Genomic DNA, 17732 nt, shown 5'->3' on the forward strand with positions numbered 1-17732 from the left:
AGATTTATTTAAAATAATCTGGGAAAAGGAAGAAGCACAGAGGGGACAGATTGACCAAGGGTGGATGATTATTGAAACCGGGTGATTTGCACACAGGATTAAATATGGGATTCTTTCCACTTTTGTATACATTTGACATTTTCAATAATAAAATGGAAAAGGATAATCTGATCAATGTAAAAAAATCATCTTGCAAAAGTAAAATATTTTTTCCCTTCAAAAAAAAATCCTCAGCTTTTTCTCAGCTTAATGTGAAGGAACAAAACGAAGCTATGTTCTTGTTCTTAAGAACAATTCCTTTTTTCCTAAGTTATATGGAACCAGTTTTTGCTGTTAATATTATTCCTTGAAAAGACAAATAAAAATCTTAAAAATCTAAACCTGCATCTTCTGAAGCCTGGTTTTCATGTATCTGACTTATTACAGCAACACAAATCCAGGGTTCTCCCCTATGAAGGTGTTTTGGACGACATTCGTGTTGAAGCTGCCAAATAAAGTCCAGAGATTTCAGAATCATTTGTCAACACCAGAGACATCATTACCAAGAACTGGTCATTTCTTCCCAGAGGTCACTCCTGTGATACATGGGTTTATTACCTGGAGCAACAATTAATCTTGCTGCCTTCAAAATATAAAATATTTTTAGCCAAGATAGCGTCTACCCATGATCCGTATCTCTGAATAGGTATCCCTGCCAGGAGGTGGGACAGAAAAGGTCCACTGGCTGGACATCAAAGGACCTGTCCCCATCCAGGGTCTGTAGCTAACTTATCCTCAGTTCAACTGCGGAGCAAGGTCCTTCCCTCACTGGCCTTCAGCTGCCTCACTTCAAAATAATAGGATTTTACCAGATGATTTCTAATCTTTCCCCTTTCAAAAATTCCATAATTATAAGAATCTCTAATTCCTCAAAAGGTGATTTAAAAGAAAAAAAAGAGCTTTAGTGCAAAATGTTATATTTTCTATTAAATAATTTTTAATATGAATATTGTATGTGGGCAAGTTTTTATATAATGAGCATATATATGTATATATCTAAGTATGACGATGTACATATTTGTATCAGTTACACACACATACACACACACACAAATACACACTGATACCATTAGGTGCTTATACGGGACTAATTGCTTCCGACTCAAAGAAGCAAATTTTCAATTCTGCAACAGATGTCGCTGTGATTTCTCCTTTCTGTGCTGGATTTTCAGTTAAAAATGCCCAGCATAATGGTCAGTGATATTCTTCCTAAGAAAGATATACAGCATTTGAATCTTTTGGATTTATTCTTATAAATTTTCTTCATATGCTGGTAAAATTTCCATTCAAATCACAGCATTGATTAGTTTGGCCCAATTCAAAAGATTCCCCATATTAAAATGGGCCTTTTCTTAAAAACATATACACACGCACACACCCATTTTCAAAATGTAAATTCTAAGTGCCCTATTAGGCATTAAAATGTCACATACAGAAACCCAAAAAGAATGAGATAGTTTATATTCATAGCAATCTTATCAATTTTTAAAGCCTAAAAAATCATTTAGCAATACAGGCCAAGGAATAATAAAAATTCACTTACGTAGGAGGCTAAAATGTATCAGGTGTGGGGAAAAGTCACTAAAACTCCGAGAGCGTCATTGATGATAATCAAAATTTTGGATGTTAGTTTTCACAGAATTTCTTTAAAAATAAATAATATGGCTAATGTTATAATTGTAAGACATCTTACCAATCTGACACTCACTATCAACCACTGCTTGACATATGTCATAGAAAAGTGACATCTCTTTTCCTTCAACCAACGACATCAATCTCAACAGGTAGCTAGCACTTTCTTCTGTTGAAATTCAGAGCTGGGAGAAAGGATTTCAAAATTTCTCTTCAGACTCAGAAAGCCGTTACCTTATGGGATTTTAGAGGGAGTGGAGGGAGATGAGCAGGCAGCAAGCCGGGCACCAACTCCGATAAGAATATGAAGTCAGGAAGTGAGAGAGGAAGAGAAAGTGTCCTGCCTGTTGGCGTCTTCCCTGTCCCACTCCCCTTGACGGGGAGGGCCATTGGGGAAAACTGGATAAAGCATGTACAACATCCATATGAATAAAGCTCTTTGTTCCAGAGAACTGCCTGCTCTTTTATTCCCCCCTTTTTCGTATTTGTTCATTTCAAAAGATTGCTCAATGGGTCTCTTGTTCCTCCAAAATGTCCCAGGCAAATAATGCAAGCTTGTCTCGTCACACAAGTCACTAAATGAAGCCTTGTGCGTCTCCAGTGACACACTGTAAATATAAAGTGGCATTAATGAGGGATATTTTATCAAATCTATCACAGACAAGTGCAAGTCCCTCCTGCGGCTATTCAATTTGATGCAGGGAATGGCAACAATAGCAGGGCGGCACTTTTGTAAAGTCCCCATCCCGGGCATGCAAGCCCCAACAGGCCACGGCAAGCCAAACTCAGCCCCTTGGCTTCCCATCACCACCACATCCCGCCCCCCGCCCATCAGCCATCTTCTCTAATCCAGAAAAAGGTAAGAGGGGGGTGATCAACCACTGGTTCACTCAGGATCGAAAACAGCATCATGCATGTACCTGAAACGTTAACAGGAATGATTAACACCGTGGAGTGAGCTTAGGCAATCCCATTTTTGCTGCATTTGATTAACATCCACTCCATCCAAACAGGAGGGATGAGAGGAGATCTCCGGGGGATGGAAGGCCGGAGTTACAGGGGAAAATAGAACCAGGACCTACTGCACAATGGCCCTAGTTCGCTTTCCCAGTAAGGATGTAAATGAAACAAGCCTAACGAAGTTAGCACCAACAGGTTTCTTTAACCCTGGAAGTAGGAACTGGAGGCCTCTGAGAAAGCTTACACTAAAAGGACTCAGGAAGAGAAAAGTCCCTTCGCACCCACCTGAAATTTACCCCTAGACTAAGGAACCGAGCTGGGCAAAGATCTCCTCCAAAACTCACCACAAAAAAACATGCATTAAAAAAATGTTTTTTAAGAAAGTCATCTCGTCCCCTCTCTACAAATGAAACCCAATTACTTTCTAATTTGAACACAATCTGATAACCAGCCTACAAACAGGGATGTACACAAGAGCAAGAAGCTGCTTCCATGGCAACTGGCAACAGAATTTTCATGTAGCTTTGACATGCAGGGTTGAGTTCCAGACCGCTCCTTTCTAAGTCAGCACATATCCCTCGCCGGGAAGGCAACTTCTTACCGCGAGATAGTTACAAATATAGGACTGCTGCTACTGCCCGTAGCAGGCTTGACAAGGGAGGCATCATCTAATCCTGCTCTGCTTCCAAACGGCATCGCATGGCTCCCATCTTTAGTCGAAAGGCAATAGCCCCCACCAGCGCTTTCCCCCCTTCTTTGCAGCCTGTACGAGTCTATTGTTGCCTCTATTATGCGCCAGTTACCGAGCCTTTACTCACGCTCACGTTTAACTGACACTGGCGCTTTTTACAATGCAGCAGCACGAGGGATCTCTTTCAGGAACATTTTATTGAACCCATCCAGTCAGAGGCATCACCCGAAATGAAGTTGTAACCACACCGGCATCGGCTGAACCCAATTATCTCGTAACTCATAAATTAAGAATTCACAGAGGAAAAACACATAAACAACATCCGGAGACAGACAGTGGCATGGAAGAAAAAAAAATCCCCAGTGCTGGAATTGAAGCTACTGCCACACTCCCACCCCTGCACAGCCCCAGTAGGTTCCCCAAGCCGAGCTCCTTTACGAGCCTCTTTTAGGGGGAAGCGGCCAACCAGGCATCCCCCAAAACCCAAGCTAGCACCCCTAGATATCCCCCATTTCCTACAGCGTGTCTCCTGCGGTGTTTACATAACTGTGTCCTCTAGCGTGTAAACAAAAGGCACAGCCCAAGCGGAGAAGCGCCCCCGGAGCGGCACGGTGGCCACACCGCGGAGCCCGCCCAGGCCGGGGGCTCCGCAGGTGGGGGCTGAGCTCTCGCGTCCTCCGCCACTTGTTGCTCCCGGGTCCTGCAGCTCCCGAGCTGCAAGGAGGGGCTCTGCAGGCGCAGTGCCCTGCTGCATCCCCTCCTACACCGCCGCCCGCCCCCCGCGGCCCCGTGCCACTCGGTCCCGGCGCCCGCCCGGAGCCTGCAGCAGGCGGCCAGGGGCGCGGAGAGGCCGCGCGGCTGCCGGGCGCGGCGAGGTGGCGGGAAGGGAGGCAGGGTGCAGCACGGCCAGCCTCTCCGCTGGGGAAGAGCTCCGGCTCCCTTTTGTTAGCAAAAGCAAACACTGCCCTCTTCTTTCCCGACCGCGCCAACGCGCCCGGCACACGGGCAGCCACACATCGTGCTCCTGCCGAGTGCTCGGCGTCTTCAGGGAAGGCGCCAGGTGCAGAGCCGCCCTGGGCAAATGCCCAAGACGGCTCCCCAAGCAGGGGGCGCCCGGAGGCCCGCAGGGTGCCCGCCTGGCCGCAGAGGCCGCGGACGCCCCCGCCGCCACCCTCGGGCCGCCGAAAGGACGGGCAGCCGGGAAATCCTGCGTCCCCACTCGCGGCGGAGGACGCCGTGGGGCGGGCGGGCTGCGGGCTCCCGGCGCCGGCCGCAGAGGCGGCGACAGCCGCTGCCCCCCCGCGGGGCCGGGCCGGGGAACTTTCCCTGCCTGGAGCCCGGCCAGGGAGACCCGCAGCCCAGCCGAGGGGGCTGAGGGCTGCGCGGCCGGAGGGAAACACGAGAGGCGTGCAGTTCGGGGACAGGGAGAAAGGCAGAGCGCGGGTGCAGGGCAGGGAAGAGCAGACAAGTCCGGGGATGTCCTGGGGGCCGGTGAGGAATCACGCCGGAGGCGGCTGGTAGTCAGCCTGGGGAGGCTTAGGGGGATGGAGAATTCGGGGGTTCGCTGGAGAGGTGGGGGCGAATGGGCAGCCCTGGGAGACAGGAGGACCTGCAAGTTACAGGGACAACCGCGAGTTTCGGAGGGTCCGGAAGGTTTGAGGGTGCCTTCGGTCCATCCCCTTCCCCCATACTCTCTAGCCCCCGGGCCCCCCATTCTCACTCCACTCTGCACCCCGCGCCAAGCCAGGGAGAAAAGGTGTGGGTGCAGCCATCCCTGAGGGCTCTCATTCATACCCAGCCGGGCAGGGGAGAAAGGGATCACCGATCCCCTCAGCCCCTTCCATCTCAGCCCGAGTTTCCTCTCCACACTCCCTTCGCTTTGGATTTAGGAAGTGGGGGGAGGTTGTCATGGAAACGTTTCCCCCCCACACCCCCGGCTACGGCTACTGGGGTGCTCTGCGAGATTAAGGGGCCAACCGGCCAGTGCCCACACCTACCTGTGGGGATCAGTGCCGCGGCGGAGAGGAGCAACAGCAGAAGCCGGAGCCGGAGCCCGGGAGGCGGCGCCGCCGTCGCCGCCACTGCCGCTGCCGCCGCACACTGGGATCCGCTCGGCAGCACAGCACTCGCCATGTCGGGCACCTGCCTCAGACTGGCGGCGGTGGCTGCCTCCCGAGCCCGAGCGGACAGCTAATGAGATGCGTTGAAGGCGGAGTCCGGACAGACCAATCACAGCCCGGCGAGCCCAACCCGGCTCTCGGAGGACTCACCCCCGCCCCCACCCCGCCCCCTGGCGCTGGCGTTCGGCGGCGCGCCCGCGCCACCTAGGGGCGGGGCCAAGGGGAGGGGCATATGCAAATATGTTTATGTTAAAATTCGTTTTCTCTTCCCCCAGATCAAGGAAAAAGTGTTCTCCGGGGCGCTCGGCGTGCGAGGACTCGGGCTCCCGCGGGCGGGTCCGCCTTGCTGCACACCTTGATTAGGGACGTTTATAGCGCCCGCTGTATCGGACCGACGGCTAGGGCATCTCCCTGGGAGGGTCCTCTGCCCGGTACTCCGGCTGCCTCGGCCTGCAAACCAGGCGCGGCAAATTCCCGTCACTCGCCCCGCACCGAAGGAAGGAATAGGTCTTTGGGAAACCCGGGCTGTGCGGGCGCGGGTCCCCGGATTGACAAAACAATCTGGGAGAAGTGCATGCGTGCTTTGCACGTCCGGCGGAGCGGGAGAGCCCGCTCGACAACCTAGCGGTAGACTTGGGCATAGTTGGGAAAAAGGAGCCGTACGGAGTCGGGTTCTGAGATTCTCCAGTCGGCGTCGTTGCGGCAGAATCTCTGGAAAGGTAGATTGAGGGAGGTATGCTCAGGCTGCCGAGCTTGTTGAGGGGTCTCCTTCCTGGTTTTAATATATATGTGTGTGTTTAGTATATGTATGGCACATATGTGATAGTTTATATTTAAGATTGCACCTAAACAACAAAAATCTCTTCGGTCAAGGCTTCGGGGTGAAGGGCAGGGACGGATGGTGGGGGGGGGGGCGGAGGACCGGGAGTGTTGCGAAGGTAGGGTCTTCCAGGTTCCTCCTTCGGGGGTCACACCCACTCACTCCTCCTCTGTGCCCCCACTCCCTCCTAAGGAGGCTGGGGTCCAACAGGTGCTCTCAGCTTCCCGTGTCTCTGGGCGATGCTCTCCTGCTGAAGCGACTTGCTTCTCCAGCCGGACTCGCTCTCCCTCCCCCAAATTCTCTTTGCTTTCATTTCAACCAGGCAGACGGCCCTCTTGTTTGTCTGCTTTTTAATTACTTATTTTCTTCCCCCTCTAGAAGATCGTGTGCGCTCTGACCCTCTGTTGCTCAAGCATCAAATTGAAGGACGAGCCATATTAAGTGTAAAGGTTTATAATAATTTAAGTATTCATAGAATGCAGAACAATAAGATGTAGGAAATACAATTTGCATAATAAATATCAATATCACAACAGCTAAAACAAACCATGACAAATTATCTGTGGCTAAATGACCAAGAGATTACGGAATGTAAATTGCTAAGTCTGAGCTGTGGTTCTAGAAGAGCTGCACCGAATGACTTCCCTGGCCCTCTGTCCTCATCTTGCTCAGAAATAAATAAATAAATAATACATATCAAAAAGGAAGTCAAGATCTGCCAACATACCAAATGAGTTACACTTAAAAACAGCCTTCTATTATCCATTATGCATAAACTAATTTCGAGACTGCCCTGTCTTCACAGCCCTGGATATTCTGCTCTGTAATTACAAGCCCTGATGCTTGAACTGCAGGCAGTCCTCCACAAGTGGGAAAAGCTCCAACAGGGCAATAGCAGGAAACCATCACCTCGTGGTCACAAGGATAATGCCCAGTCTGCAAAGTCCTATCTATTCTTATCACCTATGGAAGTGAAGATACCTGGATCAGACCAACTACAAAGCAGAGTTCCACCAAAATCAAAATAAAAAAGTTGAAGCCATATGTATGCAGAAAGGGATATGTAAACTATAACATTAGATCCTATATGGCAGGAACCCCACTACAGGGCCTGGCACATGGTAATCGTTTATTGAGTTCTTATTAAGCAGTTTACATGCAGAATCTCATTTAATCCTTGGAACAATCCCCAAGGTACTTACTATTATTATCTTCCATTTTCTATTTTTCAAACATGGTTAGAAAGATTAAGCAATTGCCCTAAGATCACAGTCTCTAAGTTGCAGAGAGTCTATGCAATTAACCACTGTGCCTCCATAAATATCTGTTAAGTGAATGAATAAATTTCACATTACAATGCATGAATAATAAGCAAAGGGTAGCTACATTTTTAACATAAGAAGAAAACACAGCAGCAACCCAGAAATATTTTTCTTTAAAAAAAAAAAAAAAACAGAATTGTAGTATACTCCTAAGGAAAAGCATTCCTCATGAGGCTGAATCTCCAAGAGAATCTAGCCAGGCCCCAGTCCTCCCACACTTGGAACACAATATGGGGACACTGGGAGATGTGGAGTGTTTTCATCTCCCTTCATTCTCTTGGCACATCAAATGAACACCTACTCAAATTTCCAGTTGGCAAAGAACAAGATGGGACATTTCTGTAGGAAATGCTAATGCTGTATGACTTACCTCACTAGAGGAATGCAAATAGCTTTAGAAATTTCCACAAAAATGCCACCTGTGCCATAAGGTTAAGAAACTTGCACATTCAATTTCGTAGGTAAAGAAACTGAGTCCTGGGACACCTTTAGCGCTGGGTCTACATGTTAAGAATCAGAGCTCAGAATTTAGGATTAAGCTGTTGCGACTCTATGCACTAGCCACACGCCTCTCCCACCCCCAGCTCCTTCACACTGAAGATCTCGCCAAGCGATTTAACATATGGAACATGTGAAGAACGTATCAAATTCCCGCAGCCGCTAAGTACAAGTTATGACTAGTCTGGCTTTCTCATAGTAAAGCTCGTCATTTTCTGCTTCATGGACTAGAACTCCTCGCCAACTACAAGTTCCAACATTTTTTCCCCTTGCTACATGGATTTAACCAATTTTGAAAGCCAGATGGTGTTTTTGCCATTTATAACTGATAATCAATTGTTTTGTGAATTTAATTTTTCAGGAAAGAACTGAAATACTTATCAGAACTACAATCTGGGTGCTACTTGTGTTAGAATAAAATTGCCAGAAGCACCAAGAGCCCAGCTCTTTTTTTTTTTTTTCTGTTTTCTTTTTTTCATTCTTGTTGTTGTTGTTGTTGTTGTTGTTGTGAGACACTTTAAAGAGGAAGAGGGAGAGAAACCTTAAATTGTTTGCCTTCACTAAAACAGTTGAGAAATATCGATAAACATATATGAAAAGCAAGCATTAAAGGAAGATTCATGTATTGGGGAATACATCAGAGATAATGAAAACTATTAATAGTAACATCTTATTTTTTAAAATGCTGTTTGAGTACCCATGTATAAAAAACAACAGAGACAAATTATTAGAGAAATGAAAACAGTATTTGGAGTCAGCATTTGCCCTGCTAGGGGATTACTTTAAGTACCTACAGAAAAGTAGTTTAATCTCTGTTGTGGATTGTTTGTGTCCCCCCAAAATTCATCTGCTGAAGCTCTAACCCACAATGTGATGGTATTTGGAGGTGGAGCCTTTGGAAGGTAATTAGATTTAGATAATGTCAGGAGGGTAGAACCCCCATAATGGGATCAGTGCCCTTATAAGACCAGAAAGAAACACTAGAGTTCTTTCTTTCCATATGCATGTTCTGAGGAAAGGCCAGGTGAGCACACAGCAAAAAGGCAGCCCTCTGCAAGCCAGGAAGAGGCCCTGACCAGAACTCATCATACTGGCACCCTGATTTCAGATTTCCAGGCTTCAAAACAGTAAACAATTAAATTTCTGTTGTTTAAGCCACCCAGTCTATTATATTTTGTTATAGCAGCACAAGCCCATGAAAATAATTCCTAAGCCTCAGCGTCCATTGTCAAAAGGTATATTAAAAGTATCATAAATGTCAGCTTTTTATAGCAAAGTATTCCATAAATTAAAGTAAGTTAACAGTGTGTTAGAATATTGGACTACATAGACTATTGGTTTTATATAGTAGACAGCTTATATACTTAGATTAAGACTAGGAAGCTCATCTTTGGGGATATCAGTCTATCTAAATCTTTATGAAATAAAAACTCAGCTAATTCTATATTTCTAAATGAGTAATTAAACACTTTACCCAAAGGTTTATCTTTCTGGAATCATAGAATTGACAGTAAACTCTTGAATATTAAGATTTTAGAGGAAAGGAAGTACTGAAGTAGGTTGCAGCAAACTATATATAAACTGGGTCAAGGAGCAGCCCCAATTCCCATGGAAGGGAAATTTGCCATGGGGACCTGAGTCATAGCTTGTTCCAATCAGATATCTAGGAATATACCCAGTTATCTATGGCTGATCCAAATATGTATTCAATAAAAGAAAAAGATTATAGAACACCTCCAATGAACAGTCACCGTTAAATTCTGGGAATACGAAAGTGAATGAAAAACTGTACCTACTGTCAAGAAACTCACAGTTCAGTAGGGGAGACAGAAAAACACCACAATTACTATAATGTAATAAATGTTTTTATAATATGTGCACACAGTTCTATGAACAGAAAAGGGAGGCATCTGCTTAGGAAGCAAGTATGAATGTCTGTGTATCACAGAAAAGTTTCATACGGAAGAATGTTCTTGAGCTGAGTCTTGGAAGTCGTGTAAGACTCCACAAGGCAGACAGGGAGACTGTTGGAGCAGAGGGAAGGTGTGACTAGTGAGGAGGTCATTTACAGGGCTCAAAAGTGGGAAAGCACGTTGTATATTTGGGAAATTACAAATAGAATGGCTGTGTCACAGGTTGAGAGGGGAGAGGTGGCAAGACAGGAACTGGAAAAAAATATATTGGGACCAGATAATGCCTTGATTTTAACGTGCTAAGTTTTGATAGTTCATTACAGGTTATGGAAACCCATTGAACTAGTAGAATTGCATGGTCAGATTTACATTCAAGAAAGATGATTGAAACCTTAAAATTTGTACCCCCATAATATGCAGAAATAAAAATAAAAATATATATATTTATACAAAAATAAAGGATGATTCTGGTGGTAGCATGGTAGAAAGTCTTAAAATGAATCCTAGATTTGCACTTTTAGCATTGGAGTAGATATTGATGCCATTCATCCAAGACAGGCATGAGGGTATGGAAGAGGCTTAATTGTTTATTGTATGTTTAGGAGGATGGGCACTGGGGAGAAGATGATAATTTCATTTTGGGATAAGTAGGCTTTGAGGTGTCTATGAAATATTCAGCCAGACAACTGAGCTGAGAGTCAAGAGCTTGTAGGTTGAAGTTGAAGCCATGGAGATATACCCAGATTGGGTATGTTGAAGGACTTAAAAAAAAATAAGCCAAGAGTACCACTATGATGAGCACCAATTATTTAAGGAGTGGATGGATGGCGCATGAGAAGGAGGGACGTGGGGATAGGGAAAGAAGAAAAAGAGCAAGGAAGCCAAAGAAGGAAAAGACAGTGATTACTCATGCCAATCTCTTATAGAGAGGTCAAATGCATACATTTCACAAAGATGATCAAACGTTGGCATTAAAGATCCCTTTACACTGAGGTCTAGTATGTGATCACATCACTATCAATATAAACAGTTTGATTAAAGTTTCACCAAACAAGAAGAGGGGTATGTGCTAATTTTGCTTATCTTGCCAATAGGGCAAAGGAAGATGTGATTTGCCAGCGATTTTCTAATATGGAAGAAATAGCTTTAGAGTTTTTCAATTTGACATTCAATTTCATTGACAATGACAGACAGCCTTGGGTGGGATAGAGGGATTGTTGCAACTAAGGTAACTCAACTAATTATCACATATAGACCTTAGTTTTTATTTCCAAACTAAAATGTGATTGGTCATGATACTGTAAAAGTTTTCTCCCATATTTTAAAAGTCATATTTTCCTGATATGATATCATAATTGTCAGATGAGGCTTTCTGATAATTCCATGGCAGTACCGCACAACTTCCCAGGCAGCAGGATTTCTGCAAGATCCATTAAAAACAGATATTGATATCTATAGATTTTCATAAAGCTGCAAATATAAAATAGCCATATTATGAATATGAGATCGTATCACTCATGCTGCTAAAAGATGACGATGGTAATAAAATTTTTGTAATATGGGTTGTAAACAGGACAAGTTCTGAATAGAAATTGTCTTGATAATCTATCTTACAGTCCCAAACAGGAAAACTTTTTAGAAGAATATTCTCAAAAGCCAATTATTGGGGTCATGTGATGGCTCTGTCTAACTTTTGATGTTTGTCCTTATGGTTTCAAATGATACTCAGATTTTTCAACACCATTTGGACTTAGATGCTCTACTTTTGTTTTTCCTTCTTCCTGCCTGACTAGTGGGCAACTTAGAGCTTTGTATTTTTGCACCAAAGCGCCCATGTTTATTTATTCTTCAAACTCTGCCAACTTAAATCAAACTATTGTCTGACTTATAACAAATACCAAACCCTAAAATTCCAAAGCACTGAATATAGTTTAGCAATGCTACTCACATGAAAGTCAATGCCTGGCTAAATCCCATGTAACTCTTTGAAAATGTAAGGGTTTGTCAAAAGGGTTCCAGAAGAGAAATAATCATCTTACTCTTTTGCAGAGTTAGTTTTTTTTTTTCTTTTTTAAAAGTTATTTCAGCTCTCCAAGGATGCCTTTCTATCAGCTAGCAGGAACCCACGTGGTACTTTGAATATCTTCTTTTACCTGTCCCCAGACTGTGAAGAACTGAAGTTCAGTTTGTTTAAAGATCGTGTTCTGAAGAAAAGCAAGGCTTAATTTCAGTCTTTCATGTTCTCTGACAGCATTGTCACTTGCTAAGCTATTTCTCTAAGACTTTGGTTACAGTACTAATATCTCTCTATATATTTTATTTATGTGGCTTGGTCTGTGATGAATAACACATTTATGCAAAAATCTCAATATATCTACAAGATGCCAATACACAGAAAGGGCATACTCCTCTACAGTGCAGTTAATAAAATGCAGTAAATAGCATATAGTTTCAGAGGCAATTAGTATAGTTCGTGACTTCAATTACCAAAAAAAAAAAGCCCTTATGATTTTTAATAATTATTTATCTTTCATCTGAAGTGTTCCTCTTGCCTGTGTCAGCTCTGGCCTAGAAATAGCATCATCAGTGGGGAAAGTATACAGCTGCTGCTCACCACACCAGGATGAGAAAGAGAAATTGAGGATCAGGACCCTAGAGCTAACTGCACGTCTTGGAGACCTCCTCCGTGGGACTTTGGATTGATCTTATTCTGCTATGCCATCCACTCATGTCCTCCCACCAGAGTCAATTACCTGGCTTCTCAGTTCATATAGCCAACCTGAGCGGCACATTTTGCTTGCTAATTCGAAGGAGGAGAACAATCTCATGGAAGTCAATTCAAACTTAGAAAAGGTTAGCAATTCCAAATCGGCAAGGTCTCTGGCATATTAGTCTTCTAAAGGGGTGTGTTGTGAAGCACGATCGTCTTGACACCAGATGCCGCCAACTCACTTCATCTGCTTTTATACCTGTTTGACTGTGAAACAAACCCAAGGGCAGCTCCCAGGTCATTGTCCAACTTTCCATCTCCAGGCAGTGCCAATAGGGCAATGTCCTCCTCCTAAAGGATCTCCCAAGGAGGCTAAGATTTGATACCCAGAGAACCTAGGAACCCCATTCATACTTGATATTTAAATGACTCTGCCCCGTCTTCTCAAACTTACAAGCCATCCATCACGTTTATGTTCAGGGTAACAATGTTATGTTGGTAAATTACGTGTGTTCAGCATCTACCACAAATAGAATTTCTGATTTACAATTTACAAAATTATCTCTTCCACCCTCTGGGTTTGCGTTGTGGCTCATCCAGGGGCTTTTTATTCAATATGTGCTTTGCTACGAAGATGAAAAAGAAAAAAAATGAAAAGCCACCCTCTTTTCTTACCCCCTCCTCCATAGAATGCGCTAATAAAGCGAAGTCTTTTGATTTAGAAGAAATCCTATCGAGGGCCTAAAGGGGTGTCATCGCGGTGGCATCACTTCTGCGGTGTCTGAATCTTTTCCCAATTGGCAATGCTTTACAGAAAGCCATAGTCTTTCAAAACCAATGATAAAGGGGCATTTGGAATAAACAGAAGAGCCCCTAGTCAATGAATACCTCAGATTGCCATGGATGGTGACTTTTAAAGCCAGTTCCAAGGAACTCAGCCTTTTTATCTTCAAATGTTCAAAATTAATTTGCCGAGCCCTACAGATGGGCTTTCTCCTTTCACTAAAACTGTCTTTAAAATCACTGAAGTTTAAACTGTGCTTTCCATACAGAAGCAGAAGGGTGGTTATTTCTAATGTTTTCTTCATCCCTTTATTTTTTATGATATCATTGATTTATTTATTTTGAATAATTGAGAAAAGAAATATATTTTTGCAGAGGGCAAGAGGGCTGCTGCTAATGCACCACCATCGAGTACACAGCACTAGCTCAACTCAATTATCTGGGGTCTGGGGAGACTCCAACCTGCCCATTTCTGTTTCTCAGAGGCAGGCTAAAAAATCACCCAAATGGAACTGGTTGGCTGAATCAAGTTACAATAGCCAATTCCATATTCTCATCATTTTCAAAAGATTGCTCCTCAACTCTGAAAGGCATTGCAAATAAACACACAGAAAAGAAAAATCCCACTTTCTCCCTGGGAAGACACAACCTTAAGGTAGCTTAGCATCCTTGTACCCTGCATTTCCTGCAAAGTCCAAAAACTCAGAATCGCTGAAAGGACATGCAGAGAACAACCTAGAAGTCACAGTAGGAAGACTATAACCACAGCCCCCTGCTCACTAATAAACAGTCTTTTAATTTCAAGGTTTTTATAGGACTTTTTTTTAGGTCTCTAAACCACCATAAAATACATCATTTACAAACATTTTGCATTTCAGTGAAACCCTCTACTCTTGAAGGAATTATCATTTTTCTGAAGGTTAGTTGCTCATTCTCTTGACTATTAAGCTTATTTATTATTAATGAGGAAGAAAGCAAAAAGGAAAACAGAAGGAAATTAATATTTGTAGAAACTATGTGCTAGCTTGCCTTAAATGAATATTCTATTTTTTTAGTAGCCCTCCCTTTTCTTTCCACACTCATAGGCACATGATACAGGAGGCCCTTTCTGACAGAAAAATTTAACATCAGCTTATTTTGATCCTTAAAAAGGTTAAGGGGACATTATTTGAATTTTTGCTAAGGGGCTCTAGATCATCAAACTACTTCATTGGAAAAACAGGAATAAAACAGGATCTGTATTCAAATGTTATATTACTGTTTTTCCTTGGTTAGTTTCAAATGCATTTTGACAAAGGTATACACGTTTTAATCAGAGCTGAGAAATATGGAATAAGAAAGAGAAGTATCAATATTTCCCTCAAGGTTTAAGATATTTTTTTCCTAATATCTCTCTTCATGAAGCTCAAACGTTGAATGGACCTGACTTCATCTTCCTTCACAATTGCTTTCCTGGGTATTTTAAAATTAATCAGTCAAGCAAATATTTATTGACCAATATACTATGTTAGGCACTGAGGAAGATACAAAGCTGTACAAGGCATGCTTTCTTATCTCAAAGCATTTGTAATCAAGTTAAAGTGTCAAGATCTGTAAAAAGTTAACTTACAGCTCAAGGCTGTACAGAGGAAACATCTAAAATGTAGAGGAAAAAGCTAGGCAAATATATTAAAATCCTGTTAAATGATTCCTTATCGTACAGACATAATTATGTCAAGAATCAGCTTATGATCCTTATACTAACAAAATCAAAAAAACCTTATGTAACATAATTGACTATAAATACAACCAGATTTCAAAAAACATGACTATATTTATACATCCAAACGACATACCTACTAATGATGCTACCTTGTAATTCTCAGTTGTGATAGACCTACTAATGTTATTGCCTTATAATTCCCAGTTGTCAACTTGGAAAAAAAAATTGAATGCTAAATATGCATATGATGTCATTTCATATAAACAGGTACCTTCTCCCTTCCTGTTCTTTTCTCACTTTGTTCCTGCCATTCAAAATCCTGAAGGTCATTGTGACAAGCTGAATAATATAATGTTCCCCCACTCAAAAAAAAAAAAAAATATCCAGGTCCTAATTCCTGGAACCTGTGAATGTTACCTTATATGGAAAAGAAGTTTTTTGCAGATGTGATTAAGGCAAGGACCTCGTGATGGGGAGTTTATCCAGGTGGGTCTTAATTGCAACTACAGTTATCTTTATGAGAAGGAGGCAGAGGGAAAGCTGATATACACACAGAAGAGATGGACCCCAGATTTAAAGATGCTGGCCTTGAAGATTGGAATGACATGGCCGCAAACCAAGAAATGCCAGCAGCCAATGGAAGCTGGAAGAGGCAAGGAACAGATTCTCCCCTAGAGCCCTTGGAGGCATTGTAGCCCTGCTGACACCTTGTTTTTTGGCCTAGTGATACTGATTTTGGACTTTTCGGCCTCCAGAACTGTGAAAGAACAAATTTCTCTTGTTTTAAACCACCAAGTTTGTGTTGATTTGATATAGCAGCATCAAAAAATGAGTACAGACACTAAAGTTTATGGAGTGTTCACTATGACCTATTCTATATAAGTTATCTCATTTAATTCTTACAACAAATATTATTATTATTATTATTATTGTTAGGATGAGAAAATTGCACCTTAGAAAGGTGAAGTAATTTGAAAAGGTCTATTTGACTTCAAAGGCCATGCTTGTTACATGATGTCATTTGTTTTCAATGTCTTTCTTTTTCTTTGATTGTCTGTTATTCTTGTGTTGGGTCAGGTAACCCAGGCTGATGTGAAGTATAAGCAGCTTCAACCCGTACATGTACGGATTTCATTCTTTTCTGTGTGCTCCCCAGGTTTCATTCTAATCTAACACATACTCTTAGATCCTGACTTAGTTTAAAACAAAACAAAACAGAACAAAACACCATGGCCCTCTTGCTGTGGAAGCTGGCCTAAGAGTCGCCCTATGGAACAGGCCCCTGTGGCTTCTTCACCCCTACCTGCCTGGGGTAGTCATATCTCAGCCCCAGATTGGGAACTTCCTCCTGTCTCTTGCTGCAAACACACGTATCAGATGACAGTGTGCACTGCTAGTTAACATTTTGGCAAAGGAGAGTTTCTGATGGAGAAGAGGGGTAGGGAGAGGTAAGGAGGGGGAAAGTTAATCTTGTCTCTGTTTCCTCTTCCTCTCTTTGATGGCTGCCCTGGCCTTTGAAGTTGGGTAAATACACAGCATGGTGGGAGGGGATGCCAGCTGCCCAGACACCACTGGCAGAAGACTGAAGAGCTGTTGCCTCCCTCCCCAGCCTGGGAGGTGTGCCCTGTTGCAGTGCTTCTTCCCTGGGGTATTCCACATTGAGAGCTGCCAAGTAACAAATCCCAACCGGTATCCTGGTTGTGAGGCCTTATGCAGGATCAGCTCTGGGTAAGGGGTGTCTAACTCTGGCATTGTCCTCTCAGCTGATATTCCCTTCTCCAGGTCATTTTCTGTGATGTCAAAAAAAAAAAAAAAAAATGGTGAGAGAGGCCCTCTGTCTCTTTTTTCTTCTTTGTTCCTTATTCTCTGCATCAATTCCTTTCTAAGTTGTTTTGCAATTTGGGGGGCTGACCTCTCTTCTTCTTTCTTTTCTGTTAAAATGTAAACCTCTATAGGACCAATTCGAGCCACAAGCATTCATGAAGCCTCTACGGTGTACTATACAATGTGCCAGGGTTTGCGCTGTAATGAGGCTCAAGCTTGGTGCAATGAAATGAGCCACAGCAGCTGCACAGAAGGAGCAACAAGCACGTGGCAAGGCGCTGTGAGTAGAACCCGCATAGCTTTCCCTGCAGGGAAAAATCTCCTTCAGAGGACAGCTTCCTCCTAAAGCAGACATACCTAGATGCCACCCAAAACAGCCTAAGAGACCTTACTGACCAAATGATTCGAAACAACCAAACCTGGAGATCAGAAAGTGGAGGCAAAACAAATTCGAGGGAGGAAGCTTTTGAAAGGGAGAAAGAGATGGCGACTCCAGCAAAGCAAGTAGTTAGGGCTCTGTGAAGGGCTGGGGAAAGGGGCCGTGCTCAGCAAGGCACAAGAGTAGGAGGAACAGATTACTAAAGAGTACGTCATCTCACAAAGAAGGCTAGCAATGAGCAAGCCTTGAGCAAGCTCAGGTCAAAACTTCTGGGGCCTATTACTGGATTCTATTAATATTAGGTAACACCCTCCTCTCCTCTCCTGAGGACCGCAACCA

At 43.5% G+C, this 17732-nt stretch overlaps 1 protein-coding gene across 1 annotated transcript in view; it reads right to left on the reverse strand.

Moving 5' to 3' along the window:
• CADM1 (cell adhesion molecule 1) overlaps nucleotides 1–17732 on the reverse strand; it is a 721502-nt gene that overhangs the window by 314184 nt on the left and 389586 nt on the right. The window contains exon 2 of the mRNA XM_012748005.2: nucleotides 5320–5471. Coding sequence (XP_012603459.1) covers nucleotides 5320–5455 — 136 coding nt within the window. The 5' untranslated portion in view covers nucleotides 5456–5471. The remainder of the gene's footprint in view (nucleotides 1–5319; nucleotides 5472–17732) is intronic.

The sequence above is a fragment of the Microcebus murinus genome, chromosome 4 (assembly GCF_040939455.1).
Source record: "Microcebus murinus isolate Inina chromosome 4, M.murinus_Inina_mat1.0, whole genome shotgun sequence".
Classification (NCBI taxonomy): Eukaryota; Metazoa; Chordata; class Mammalia; order Primates; family Cheirogaleidae; genus Microcebus; species Microcebus murinus.